The sequence below is a fragment of the Musa acuminata genome, chromosome BXJ3-6 (genome assembly GCF_036884655.1).
Source record: "Musa acuminata AAA Group cultivar baxijiao chromosome BXJ3-6, Cavendish_Baxijiao_AAA, whole genome shotgun sequence".
Classification (NCBI taxonomy): domain Eukaryota; kingdom Viridiplantae; phylum Streptophyta; class Magnoliopsida; order Zingiberales; family Musaceae; genus Musa; species Musa acuminata.
In genome coordinates, this window is record NC_088354.1 from 12145667 (window position 1) to 12160767 (window position 15101).

At 39.9% G+C, this 15101-nt stretch overlaps 2 protein-coding genes across 2 annotated transcripts; both read right to left on the bottom strand.

Annotated features, from left to right (window-relative positions):
• Positions 1–1085: 1085 nt before the first annotated feature.
• LOC103987986 (probable U3 small nucleolar RNA-associated protein 7) lies at positions 1086–7492 on the bottom strand. The gene is made up of 9 exons (XM_018828248.2): positions 7393–7492; positions 6825–6881; positions 6337–6402; positions 6151–6240; positions 5603–5735; positions 5248–5366; positions 4655–4722; positions 3062–3110; positions 1086–2557 (listed from the first exon to the last, which is right to left on the bottom strand). The coding sequence occupies exons 2-9, from the start codon at positions 6879–6881 to the stop codon at positions 1541–1543; spliced, it is 1599 nt and encodes a 532-aa protein (XP_018683793.2). The 5' UTR covers positions 7393–7492; the 3' UTR covers positions 1086–1540.
• A 3582-nt stretch (positions 7493–11074) lies between these two features.
• Positions 11075–12378, bottom strand: LOC135641161 (NAC domain-containing protein 83-like). Its single transcript, XM_065156262.1, has 3 exons — positions 11992–12378; positions 11635–11924; positions 11075–11541 (listed from the first exon to the last, which is right to left on the bottom strand). The coding sequence occupies exons 1-3, from the start codon at positions 12176–12178 to the stop codon at positions 11275–11277; spliced, it is 744 nt and encodes a 247-aa protein (XP_065012334.1). The 5' UTR covers positions 12179–12378; the 3' UTR covers positions 11075–11274.
• Positions 12379–15101: the final 2723 nt, after the last annotated feature.

Consider the following 15101-nt stretch of genomic DNA (forward strand, 5'->3'; position numbering starts at 1 on the left):
AAACAAAGATCCATTATGAAAACAGTTCTAGTAACCAGCTACACTATAAAAATCAAACAATAAAACCTTATCAGTCTCAATCTGGGCAACCGGTTCATCAACTTCAACCCCTATCACCAGGCTCTGTGCCAGATATCATGCCCATTAGACAATTAGCACATTTGGAATGTAAAAAGACAAGCACATTACATGCATTTACGAGAACTTGCCCCTAAATGTCTCAGATAGGAACAATTAGATATCACAGAACCAAAAAAATATGATTTTTCGACTTTGTTTATCAAACTTAACCAGTTATTTCAGGAAACTTTGAGGTTGACAGCATATGTATATGCATGACGGGATGCCTGCATAAGCATCAACAACCATGTTTATATGCATGAAGCAAAGAGCGAAGTACATACTTTTCATGAAGGTAGCTAAAGTCCCATCAGTAATAGATTCACCCATGAAGGGAACAATAGCATCAACCAAGTCCCCTGGAGCTTTTTCTTTTCCTCCAATTCACATACTTTGTTTCCAAACAAGTCACAGGAGAATGGAGATAGTTTCTAATGCTGCAAAAGCAGGCAAGATAAGCATATGCAAGTGTGTACCATTCTCAGAAGCAAATGACCTACTCCACATTCGATAAGGAGGCCCTTAGGAGCAGCCTTAAGTTCCCTGCAATTTTCACTTATGCATGATGTTAAAGAACACAAACAAGCAACATTCACAACATAAGCACTTCATCTATAACAGAAAAATACAAATTAAGTTGAAGCAAAGAAAACCATGAGGACCACTAATTAAATATGAAGGTAATATCAGAAAACCAAAAAGGCCCCTCTCAAGAGCTAACCTCGTAGGCTTCGAGTACACCGAGCCACCTGAAAAAAATATATGATGTGAGATTGTCATGACTATTACGATGAAGTGCAATTGTGATATATAGAAAAATCACCTGGATGCATATGATGGCTCAAGTGCTGGACATGTCTAGCACTACTTGCAATGAGGAGAACCAGCCACGACATACAAACTACAAAATTTAAGTGCATTCTAATGATGAAATGTAGAAAGGCATACCATGTACAAAAATGACAGAAGAAAATAACTCATGATCAGAACTCAGAAGCTTTATAAGTATAAACACATTTGACTCAGGAAAACCCTAAAAGAAATTTAAGCTGCATCATAACACCGAAAAGGGGAACCCGCCCATCTACATTCCACCATCTCTTCCCCAACCATTGTCCTCACATCAGAGGGTCATCCTTCAAGATCCATATCTTAGAATTTTTTTTCCAAAAAAGAGATGATTCTAATTAAAATCTAGCAAAATGGTAATAAGAGTTTCCAGCTGCATCAGAGCTGATTAAATTACAAAGATCAAAAGGAAAACCAAATTTCCAAATGCAGGTGGATCGAGAGAGTCTGGTATGATTGGCCATCCAATTCAAATCGCGATTGGAACCATTATCAACTCAAATTCAGAACTGCCAACAGGGTTCGATCGAAGTAGCTATTGATTGCTGCAAGTGAAATGCCCGTCCCAAAATCATGACACCTTTTTACGAGAAAACCGCTGCAGTGCTTTCGGCAATTCAGCCTCCGCTATTCGTTGTTTCTTCAAGGGTCTATCATTGTTCATTTGTTGCTCCAAGAATGGCCTCTTCGCCTTGAAAACCTCTTCTTCCTTCTTTGCTGCCCTCTTACTTGGCTTGTTCCTGCCCTTGGTCTTCTTCTTGAACGTAATGCTCTTGGCAGCCTCAACCGCAGTCTCCATCTCCTCCTCAGTCTCCTTTTTGGTCGGTCTTTCTTTTCTCCTTGGTGGCCTCACAGTGCCGATCTTGCTTGGCTCCAACATGATGGTCTCTGGCTGAAGCTTGTCGAGAAGAGCATGAACCTCTTTCTCTCTCCTTTGCTTCGTGGTCTCATACGGGTTTGCAACCCAAGTATCAAAGTTAGGCTCACCAGATCCTGGAATAAGTATGGAAGAGATGCCCATTGAGTGACCAATACCCAAGACATCTTCATATGGTCGGAAAGAGACCTTTCCTATTTGATATCCCTTCACCATAGCATGGCTCATATACTTCTCATATTCCTGATTCCCTGAGTCTCTCCATACTTGAACTCGAGATCCATTTCCAATGGCAAGTAAGCCCTTCTGGCTGAAGTCCATGGTCTGAGCATGCCCCGAGTATGTATTGACTACACCAAACTTCCTGAGGTCCCACAACTTGATCTTGCGGTCCATACCAGCTGTGGCCATTAGTTGGCCTCCACTGTGGAAGGCAACTGCAGTGACAGGACCATGATGGCACAGCATAGTGACGAGGGGTTTCACACTTGTGGGCTTCCACATGGTGACTTTACCACCTGAGTGGCCCAAACCAATGACAGCATTATAAGGGTTCACCCGCATAACGTCAGTACGGCCAAGACCCGTCCGGTAATTGGCAACTATCACACCCGTGCTCACATCTTGGTAATGAAGTTGTGCAAACTTGTTTACTGATGCCAGGAGGAAATGCTTGTCCAAAAATTGAAGCTTTAAAGGTGCACCATGCTCCTAAGATTCAAAACAACAGTTAGTAACTTCCATCGACCAACAAAACAATATACTAAATGAACAGCAGGCATTTTGTGGTTAATGAGTGAAGTCCTATCATAGTATCAACCGAAAAGATAAGCACTGTATTAAAATATAATAGACAAATTTTCATTTAGAATGTGAAGGCAAGTATCACTAAACAGTTGCATTCACGACTAGTGTTGGAAGTTCTACTAAAAATAGCCAAATTATATCTCAGTCATCGTGTCATTCTTTAGCATTATCTAGGTGGACAAGAGCTGCAAAAGCAATAAAATCTGTTGACTAACATTATGTCATGCTTTAGCATTATCTAGATGAACAAGAGCTGCAGAAGCAATAAAATCTGTTGACTGAAAGTTACAACCTCAATGCAACTGAAATTACAGAAATTTAAGTTGTAAAAGGTTTACGAGAAAAAAACACAAACTTTGCCCCTCGGAATAGAAGTCAAAACAATAATCCATGTTCACAAAGCCTTACCTCTAAACAGTGTATTTCAGTACCATGTCTGTTGTATATATACGGATACCTGCCAAATTTAAGACCAGCATATTGATAATTAATATCACTAGTTCAGATGGTAACAGTAACATGAACACAAACACCATAGTAAACACCGAAAGCAAAAGTGCAGATTTCCAAGCCAACAGTTCTGCATTGACAAATTGACAAGGATGTTTACTTGATATTATCTTACAGTAGCCAGCGAATGCAAAAAAACAGGATGACAAAGCCTTGGGCAGTTATACTTGGAAGAATCTATATATAAACAAATTTACATGGCTTGTGATGATACCGAGAAAATTATTGTCAATGAAACTTTTGCAACTAGTGTTTGTCCTAAGCATGTGAGCAAATTGAATCTTAGTAAGATGTGAACATCTTAAACAAATATTTACTTGATTTACACAAACAGGAAAGCAACACAAACTAGTTTGATCCTTTCGTTGCACACTCAAAATATAAATGTATAGACCATGCATCACTCAAGGCACTTAACAACTGCTTAATTATAGTACTGATTTTGAGGTCTGTATATTTTGTGATAATTGTGTTGAAACTTTAGCAAACACATGCGCAAATGCATGCACACCATGCAAGACATTTAAATGATCAATCATAACTCAATTGTTTTTAATAAGTTCATGATAGATCAAAAAAATAATATCTTGATTTACATCACACCAAAATTAATGTATAGATTGGCCAATTTACCTAGGAATTGCAAGTAATTGACCATTTTTACCTCAAGATTGAAATTTGCCTTCAATGAGATGCTATGCAGGATCTTCATACTCTCTATAGCTTAAAAATTACTGGCATTTCCCTATATTTGTGCATTCTGTTCACAGATTATGCATCTATGCCAATAACAGGTGGAACCTGATCTATCACACGATACATATCAAATAATACACCCTGATTTGAGAAATCTGATGTTCTCAAACTGCACCAGTATCTCCATCTAATAATTTATACAGATTAATCAACAATCTAAATCAGGATTTATGCAACCTTGACACTTTTTTTAACAAGTGGAACCTCAATACTGTTGAAATTCCAAAATTTCTACTATTGGCTATGCATGTGCAACATACATTGCTCGTATCAGATGCAGATATCCTATCCAAGTTTCTAGAGGCAACATATTCATGATGCTGACTAAAGAAATTAAGATTTCAGAAAACCATCCATTCAATAGTTGTTTTCTAAATGAATTAAAGATCAATTCCTATTATCCATTTCACCCCCATGGTAATAATTCTTGCATGACAGATCTACAATCTAGATTTATCTTTACTCTTAAAATTTAAAAACTTCTGTTGTGAAAATATTGCAACTCAAATATAACAGTCTAGATTCTCTCATAAATAAAATGGGTTTCAAAGAATTTGTTCACTGTAACTTTCCCTGATATAATAAGCTTGTGGAAGGTTTATCAGAGTGATCAAGCTTATTTTGTCACTATCTGGATCTCAGAAAGTAAAAGAATTATTACAAATGAAAAATTAATCATCCAAATGAGGTAAGCAAGTACATTATTCTTAAATTTGAAACTTCAAGAGAGATTACTTTTTCTGAGCCACTGCAAAAAATTGCTCATTGTGTAAGAAAACAACATCACGAACAGTCTCCCTAACCTGAAAAAGAGAAAATTTATCAACCTAAGGCTCAGTAGAAATTATATAATAATAATTAAATCACAAATTCAAACTGATGTTCATTATATGTACGCCTAAATGCAGCTTGCCTGAGTGAAGTAGTGAATTACATTCGACATGTTTAAAGTAAATATCACATATGTATCTCAGACACCTGTTTTTGCTTCCCTCGGGAAACAAGATCATACACATTTTTGTGTCCATTTCAAGGTATATTCAAATAATACTTATCAATGGTGATGAAGTGGATAATTCTTTGCTTGAGTATGTTTTTTATGAAGTTAAAGAAGTATCACAGAATTATAAGATAACTTCCATTAGTCATTCTTTCTCAGTTTGCAAACCTCACAAGTAGTATTTCCAAAGAAAGAAGATAATATATTCTAATCTTCCCTATCTCATATTACATACATGAAATCAAACTCCAAACATATTAGATGCATGCATATCAGTTTGGGTTCTTTATCAATGAAAGATTGAGGGCAATCTTGACCAAAGACAAACCTGAAACTCTTTGATCAGATCCATAGTCATCATATCCATCATAGCAAGGTGGCCTTTACGTCCTCCCACCAACATATAGCGTCCGCTTGATGCATATTCGAGGTTATATGGACCTAATTCTGGACATCATCGAGCAAAAGACAACTTGGGCATAAAATATTATCCAACAAAGGCTATTTGAAGAGGCGAAAGAAAATCAGAATAACAACAGACACGTCATATAACCAATATAATAAAAGGAAAGACAGACGACACCCGAATTAGAGATGTCACAAACAGTTGTGTAATCCAAGGGTTGAAAGTATTTCAGTACCAGATTGACTTTTAGTTACAAACAAGAAAAAGCAAATTTTACCAGGTAAAATCATATCGAATGGCTTTCTTGAACTTATAACATCCACTTCACGAATTATAGACTCCTGCTTGACCATCCATGTTTTCTCTAAACCCTCAGGTTCCAAATAGCCTTCATCTGTAGGCATTAGCCACTGAAAGAAATAGAACACAGAAAATCATTCATGATTCTGTAGCAAAAAGAAATTTATACTAACATCTTCCAGCAGCAAAAGGTAGGAGATAGCAATCTTGGGAAAAGGAGAAAAAACAAAATGCCAAGTAAAATTTCAAAATTCATGGAATAAACTAGGTCACTACCAAAGCAAATGCACAATAGAAACATGGCATGTTAGTCAAGCTGCTTATGTGTCAAGTCATGCAACCTAAGTTAATTTAAACTAATCTATAAAAAAACATAGCTCGTTAGCAATCATTAATGCCTCACAATCTGCTAAATTTCAAAATGATATATGTACTGTAGAGCACCAAGTAGTTCACTAGATGTAGCTACAAAATCATTGGCATTAAGTTGTAATCTAGTGAAAGAAACAAATATCGCAGTTGAACCTTCTCTGCCTTGGCAGCAGCTTTTGCAGACTGGCTATATAATTTTTCCCTAACAGCAAGCTGGCCCTTCAACTTTTTATCTCGTAAAGTCTGAGGCATAAAGAAAAAAAAGATGAAAAGTCAATATAGCAAAATCTACATATGAGAAGAAAACAAGCTTCAAATTAAATGATAAGAATAACATACCTCCAAGTTAGCACCATCACCACGTAAATATTTTCTTGTTTTCAAGTTCAACTCATCAGACATATCCTGTAAATTAAGAAAGAATAATAAGTAACTCCTTGTTTGAAGAACTTATAGCAATGTATATCCGTAAGTTCTACAATCAACAAGCAGCTAACCAAAGATTCATGAATATTCACAAACACTCTCCGCAAAAGAAAATTTTGCACATTGATTCCAACAAGAAGGCGAGATTTAAAGGTACAACAAAACATGTTAAATGAGAAAAGGACTGGTACCAATGACATCTAAAGAACATAATTTGCAGCTATCACAAAAAATCAACCTCAATTTAGACCAAAGATTGAGGACAAATACATAAATAATCATTCTTTTATTATCAGCCGAGGACTTCACTGGAAATACAGGCCTCCGTTAATCATCAGCCCCACGATTTAGACAGAAACAATCAAACATTAACAACAAAGGCGTTAAGATTCAACTTTTACCTGCTCGGTTGTAGTAACCAATCGATCCTTATCCATGATTTCTTGATTCGCCGCCATCTGGCCAATTAGCACCACACTAAGTCAAGCATACATATTGAATCGAAAACAAAAACTAGAACGAAGTATAATAGTTGATCTCTACCTGGAGAGGGTGAAAAGTATGGAAGTGCAAGAAAACCAACGAGGGTTATCTGGGAGACAGAATAGACTACCTGGCTAGTGCGCACTAGCCATTGAGCGCTGTTGCTATTGGGGAGGAGGAGGATGGAGCCGGGGGCTGTAAGGTTCGGAGGAGTCGGAGTATGGAGAGAGAGGCTGTCGCACTCGGAGGGAGGGGGCGGAGGAAGACTAGGCAAGGACAGCGCCGGGCGGCGCGGGGGGCGTAGAAGGAGGGACGGGAGTTGCCGGGGAGAAGACGAGAAGTGGAGGAGGGGGAGAACGAGACAGCGGAGGAGAACTTCAGGAACGACAACGGAGGAGGAGATGGCGAGGACAGCCGAGAGGAGGAGGGAGAGAGAGGTTGTCGTGAAGGGGAAGGAGAGATAGAGAGAGAGAGAGAGAGAGTTACCGTGAGTAGAATACAGCGCCGTAGGTTCGCCTGTGCAGGGAAGCTGTTCGCCAATCGTCGGAGGAAGACGTCGTCGTTCGCTCGAATTAGGTTTAGGTTTCACCCACGAATAAGACGCAGGTCTCCGTGTAACACTCATCTCAATCGTTGATCAAGCAATTCTAGGTCCAGATTACATATGAATCGACGGTTCGGATCGTTTATCTCTTTAAATTTAATAGATATTTAAATATATTGTTTGTCCATGAAAATATTATTTATTATAATTATAATTTATAATTACATAATCCAAAATATTCATAATAATATTAGCAAAAAAAATTGACTAATCTGTAAATTTAAAAGATTTAGTTATGATATTTTAATGATAAAATATTTATTATCATTAAATTTCTTTTAATGATAATATCATCTCTAAGTCTTAATGTTCGCAGCAAAAAAAATATAACTAATGAGGAGTTCTTGAGAATTTTTATGAATAATACTAATGAGATCAGTGTTTGACTCAAAGGGATTTAAAGAATATTTCTTGAGGTAGATGTCAATATGAGGGTTAGGCCAAGAGCTGTCTAGACTCGATTGATTGGGTTTATGATTTTTTTTATTGATGAGATATTTAAGAAAATTAATTTATAAAAAATATATATATATATTAAAATATAAAGTTGAGGAGAGATGAACACATGAAGTCATGGAATTTAGGATTAGCTGATTTACAAATTAGATATAATGTAAATTTGTGGGTTTAGATCACAATTTTTTGGCAAGTTATGAATATTCCACTAATTAATATTAGGACTTTAAAAAAGGGTTTAGTAAGGTTATATGACCCATGAGAGTGACATATATATACCTAATCCGACGAAATTACGATGATTATTATATTTGTCTTTTTTTTTGCAAGAGACTTTTTTTCTCAAAAAAAAATAAAAATAAATTTACCAACTTTCTAATCTTCCTAAAAAAAATTACACCAATAGGAAAAAGAATGTTGATGATTTGTTTCCCATTCAAAAGTCAAACATGTTCCTCTAGATCAAGATTCATGGTAAGTATAAGTGAGCCTTGTGGTTGATTTGGGATTGGATTCCCTTGATAAAGCCAGCCTCAAATTGTTCCTAATGTTGTATAGAACTATTTAATCCTAAACTTTTGAAATAAGATGAATTAGGCTCATCAATTCCATAATCCTCATCGTAATTCATTCGTCATGATAAATACAAGACAAATGATAACCTAATTTTATGGGTACATTTAAGCAGAAGGCAAAGCTCGATAGGATCTCTATACTCCCAATATCTCTAATTTTATGAGTACCTTATGTTAGGTTTTTGTGACCCTTTTATAATTGAATAAGATATATAATATAATATAATATAATAACTAATTGGGTTCCGAGGAAATCTTTTGAGATCTCATCGTAGACCCTCTATAAAAGGACATGACCTCTTGGGGTTGAGAGAGCATTGGCACATTACATACAAACGTACCTTTCCGTTGAGGGATTTCAGTTCTCCCCAAAAATCTATCAATCTCAGTAAGTCCTGTGAAAAGCATAAGAAGAGAGGAGAAATGATCTAGTCACATATTCCGCGTTAAATTAGATTTATACATTTGATTTCAATCCTGACATATAAATTATTTTCATATTTTAGATATAGCATAATTATATATTTTATGCTTACACCTTCTTCTTCTTCTTCTTCTTCTTTTCCTTTCTTCGGCATACTGATGATGGCTATTACAACCACCATTCATTTAATTCTCAACTGGATGATGAAGGCATGCAGTGTGATGCTTCTCTTTCTTGTTCAGCTCAGAGTCCCTCATCAGGTGGTGGTCAGTACAGACAAAGACAAATACAAGACAATAAAAGAACTCCAGCCTGATGTTTAATGGATTGACTGCTTCACGAGAACCTCTAGAACGAAGAAGCCGAAACCAAAAGGTGATTCAGTTGAATAAGGATGTGAGATCATCTGGCTATCATGGTAGGAAAGGGACAAGGAGGATTGCAGGGGCACAAGAGAGCGTTCATTGAACCGGGGATGGGAGAAAGGAAACACACAGGTAGTGTCGTGGACGAACTCCCAAACCCTTAGTGGGATGTTGATCCCAAACCCACACACACAAGAAACCCTAAGCGGCAGCACATCTCAGCCTCATGTCGTGGGAATCACGTAAGCAATTAATTATACTGCTCATGCATTGTTCATGGCAGCTTCAGATCCCCTCCATCTTCTTCTTCTTCTGCCCACCTTCATAGGTTAGCTTATGTATTATTGCTTGCCCTCCTTGTTCTTCTTACCTGTGCCATGTCTGAGTAAAATATTGCAGCCTCCAAAACATCTTGTTTCCTTCGTCGTGTGACCTTAAAATACTGCAACACCATCCATTGTTGCAGTCAAGGTAAGCTGGGATACCATGTCATCGAGGTTGCAGATCAGCTTTTGTCAGGTTCTGACACATGAACTCTTTGTTCATCCCTGTAAAGGAGGGTGGTGTCTACTTTTTAGGGTCATTAAGTTGAGATTGGCTAAGAATTGCCTCATCTCTGTAAACTTTGGTTGTGGCAATCAATGGATGCCTTTGCCAAATGTATTGGGCAGCCTGCAATGAATTCTGCATCAGTCTCCCATGTGCCTCCACCTTCTGCAAGCTTGGAGCTTTGCTACTTGTCCCATGCTGCCACCACAGCTTGATCGTGTTGTGTGTTCGTGAAGCTAGCAAACACTCATGGATGTCCTTCATGGAGCAGTTCCAGCCTTTTACTGTGTTGCGTTCTGTGAATGCAGTATCATTGTCTATCCAAGTTTGCAGAATTCAGCAAAATAGCACAGTGTCAGAAGTTATATGGAGATATATGATCATCAACAGTTTCACCATTAGCTCTTGAATAGAATGGATATGACCTTAAATTGGAGCTGTTTGTGGACCAAGGAGAGTTGCATCATTGAGTCATCCACAGGATAAATGTTCCATCAGATCACTAAAAGTAGCAGTAGCTCACACCATCCAAATGATTGTCCACTCCATGTCCTCATCCAGACTGTTCCAAGCTTTTGAATCAGCACAGATGGCTGGAGAAGAAGAAGTTATCACAAGAGTGGTCCATGGAAGAGGTAGAGAGAGAGAGAGAGAGAGAGAGAGAGAGAGAGTAACCCAAATGTATAGCCAGACATACAATACAGCATCTCATGACTCTGTACTATTTGGTTGATTTGGAGCAGCTATTCCACAATTAATATTGTGACTGTAGAATAATAGTTGTCACTTGTGAGGCCACTGTTCTACAGACTCTGATACAGATGCCCCCATCTGACCAGGTCAGGAGTGGAGATGGACATTAAACACAACACTAATCATGGGTCTCAATCTGATGTGAGCTCCACCTCCCTCATGTCAAAGCAAAATCTTGAGCAAAATATTCTTGGCCAAGTTGGGACCCAGATGCCATTGACTAGCATCTGAGCTCACACACCCTCCTTCTTCTTCCAGCTGGTCCCGGAGGCCCATGGCATCTCTTTCACAAGCCAAATGGAATCATGCCTCCTCTTTCTTGCTCACCTTTCCTTCCTCTTTCTCTCTCTCTCTCTCTGCTGCAGCATAGGATCCTCTGTTCATGGCAGATGCCATCCACAGTGAGGGAATATCAAATATGGGAGAAAATGGGACACATGGCTGCATCAACACTGAACACTTCTTCCACATTAACCATCAGTTCATCTGCTCCGTAAAGCTCACTTACAAGTGGATGAGAAGACTAGAGATCCTAGAGTCAATAGCTCAAAGATTATTTAGACTTTGGCTTCCGAAGAAAAAAAAAGAGGAGACTCGAGGTTTTGTACACTGATACAGAGAATTTTGATAGTCCTCTCGTCCCTATGGAAGTGATCTGCTAGAGCTGGTTTCCTCTCCGGTACTGCTGGATCCATCGGAGTGATCTGTGACGCAGCTCGAGCCGGATGAACATGATGTGGAATGACTTTGATCGCCACCTCTCTGCCCCATGAAATCAATGAAGCCATCACGTGTGATGGGGTCTTCGTCTTCTTCACCAGCTTCATCGGTTCCGACCTCCATCTTGGTAGCCCTCTTCTTCCTAAAAATGCGACAGAGCACCCAGTCGCCGCTCGGATCTACCGAACTCTGCGTGATCATAAGCATCATAGGACTCAGCAAAGATGACACAGTCACCGGTAAAGCGTAGATTCTCGAAGAGGAAGAAGACGGAGAGCTCACATGAGTCGAGTTCTTTCTTTGGGGGAAGATGCAGGGACTAGTCTCAGGTCCGGCGAGCCGGTACTCATGCATGATCCAGTCGGTCTTGGTCCCCGTCGGGGGCTTTCCCCGGTAGAAGACCAAAACCTTCCTCATCCCGACGACCACCTGGCTGCACCGGGAAGACGTGATTTGCTTGTCCTTCCCTGTGGCCTTCCAGTACCCGGACCTCGCCGCCCGGTTCGACCGGCTACCCCTGGGGTACTTCGCCTCCCTCAGATTGAAGAAGTACCTCTCCTCCTCGCACCCACCTGAGCACCGCGAGGACAAGGCTTCAGTCACCGCTACAGGTACAGTAAGGATCGCTATAGGACGCACCTGGTAAGTCCCACGGATCGAGTCTTGCGAGATTGATCTCAGGGATGATGGCGGCAGGCAATGGGCAGGAGAAGGCCTTCCTCTTAAGGTACTGAACCACCAGCTCCTCGTCGGTGGGGTGGAACCTGAACCCAGGTGGGAGCCTCAGCACTCCATGCCTCGCAACAGCACTCGGCTTCCTGTCCATCTGCAACTCGAACCAGGAAACAGAGGAAAGAAACTACTGCACCCAGCAGCAACACCAACGACAGCGAGGTCTCTCTTTGTCGAGCTTAAGGTCGATTCATGCTTTTTCTAAGTCCGGTTAGCGGAAAGAAGGTGCAGGGAGCAAGTGGACAAGGAGGTGGAGAGGGCGAGAGCGTGGGTGGGGGTGGGGATGTGGGTGAGGGAGTGGTGGTGGTGGTGGTGGGCTTTATAGGAGAGGTTGCGGCCGCAAGGCGACGACTCCTGTGGCGTGAACCGGACTCAAACCTTTGACGCATCTTAAACAAATATAAATAACATGTCTGGTGACAGCGATTAACATATCTGAGAACATATCAAGTCATATGAAACTTCTCCTCTTGAGAGGATGAAGAAGAAGGAAACAGGGCAAAAAAGACTTCTTCCTCTTCTATATTTCTTGCTGCCAGAGCAATTCCAGGAGGAGAAGTAACTCCAACAACAAACCCCATCAAAACTTAAAGAGCTTCCTCCTCCTCCTCTCTTTTTTTTTCTCTCTCTCTCTCTCTCTCTCTCTCTCTCTATATATATATATGTATGTATATATATATATATATGTATGTATGTATATATATATATATATATATGTAGGAAGACAAAAAGAATCATTGATTAAAATGGAACTGGAGAATGCTTTCTTTAATTAGAAGAAGTCAAATTGAATAGACCAATGTATAAAGAACTTTTTCCTTTTAATTATAGTAAAATATTGAAAAAAATATTTGATGTAAATTAGCACATCAAATCAGACTAATGTTTCACATCGAAATAACAAAAAAAAAAGGAAAAGGGTGTGTTTTCTTTTTCTTCTTTTACGATCTGTCATTGACCAAATTACCCTCACCAAGTTTCATACTTTTAGGTGAGATTTCGCGATGACTGAAAGGGCAATGTAGTCATTTCATGATTACGTCAGTCTTACGACGACTCCTTCTGGCCTGTGAGATAAAACCTTTGTATTTTTCTGTTATGACGAAACCATCCTCGGGCCATAAGATCCAATCGCGCCCGTCCATCTTCCGTGATCAGACATCCCCGCGCATCACAAAGCGTAGTTATATGTAGCTTGGAGAGGGCATAAATGGTGATTCGGATACGCATTGGCCACGGACTAGTGGACCTACTTGCTTCCGAAACCGCAGACAACAGGGGCAAAATGACAAATTTGCCACTACCGTGGAAATGACGCTAACCCAACCACATATCTAATACCACAGTGGAAGAAAGGGCATTAACTTCCACCAGAAATCGACATGATCAAAGGGGAAAAGCTGTGGCAGCGCAAGGCAACGACATGCGTGTGTGGAGGAAACTGCGGCATTGACATCGCATGGCCTCAGCTGCTGCCGTAGGGGGAAGGCAATCCCGTTCATTTGCCAAGAGAGAGACGAAGGGGGGGAAAGGGAGAGATGTCATGTCCCACTTGCAATGTGGAGATACGGGAAGAACAAGTGCGCTCGAGGTGTGCTATCTACGGCCAACATGCGGCCGTGTAAAACATGAGTGTAGCTACTGATGTTTTCTTCTCATTAGACAATTCACAACTTGTTATTATTATTATTTCTGGTCAAGGGGGTTTGCGTGCAGGGATCGAAGAGGGGCCGAGGAGGAAGAAGAAGAGAGGACGTCAACGAGGTACAAATCCGTTTTTATGCGTTCTCTTGCTTGCCTTGCCCTTGCTTTGTTTATTTCAATTGATAGAGCCGGAGAAGCTCATACATTGAGGGGAGAATTGGGTAGAGCATTGCACATGGTGGGACGAGGGGCAGCAAGTAACATAGGGCATGGGGTCATAGGGCTTCACAGATAAGCATTTCTGCTTCAGAATTATCTGTTTGTTCTTGTTTCTTGTACTTAACAACAAACAAGTACCTAATGGGTCCTTTTTTTTCCCACTGAAGCAAGCAAGTGAAATCAACCCTATTGGGCATTTCTTGTGTTCCACGGAGTCAAAATTTGGACCTAGCATCTGCTGTCCCATAAGGAATTTAGGGCTAGCTTACCTACCTACATGGCTACATGAACATATGAATAGGTTGGCTTGTTTCATCATCCTACATAGAGAAGCATCACAATTTTCGATAGGGATCGAAGCATGTCCAAGTCTTAAAGTGGAACATCTGCTGGGACTTGAGTACAACTTGATTACAGAGGAGGCATGCTTAATGCATAGATAGATATCAGGATCAGGTGTCATGATAAGTTAAGGTACTACCCCTCTGCAACCTCACAATTCACCATCCACAAGGCATCTACAGTTGAATGAGTCAGCAAGCAGCAAGCATGTAGTTGAATCAACCAAAGTGATGTGGCCATTAGTTGAATCAGCCAAGCAATCTGAGATAGCAGATCTGCCATTGTCGGAAAAGGGTGATACTCTCGTGATCAATTGGTGACTGTTATGCTACCTAAAGTCTTAGTCATTTTATGGTTCTCAGTCTCTGCTTCAATGGCTCTCACTTTCTTGATTACTCCTTTGGGGAAGCATCTAACGTCACAGTCCCACTTGTGGGTATCAGAGAAGAGTTGGAATTGTGATTTCTGTGTGTTCATGTGTTTGTGATGTTGGATGTCGGAGTTATCCTTGAGTCTCTTCCTTGGAAGGAACACATATCAAAATGCCTTTCTTTGCGATAAAAGACAAACATAAAATTGGAATTATAAGGGAAGACAGAATTCATGATGGTGACTGGCATTGCAGATTATGCGACATGTTTCTCATGTCTCTCCTCCTCCCAAGTTTGACTAACTGCTTCCACAAATGACATCATTCCCCTATACTTTTGTGATAATTAGCCTTGGTTGCATGACTTTTAGGAGGATAAGTGTCATTGAACAAGGTAAGAAATAGCTTTAGGAATGCATGAATCTTCAGAAGAATATGAAAC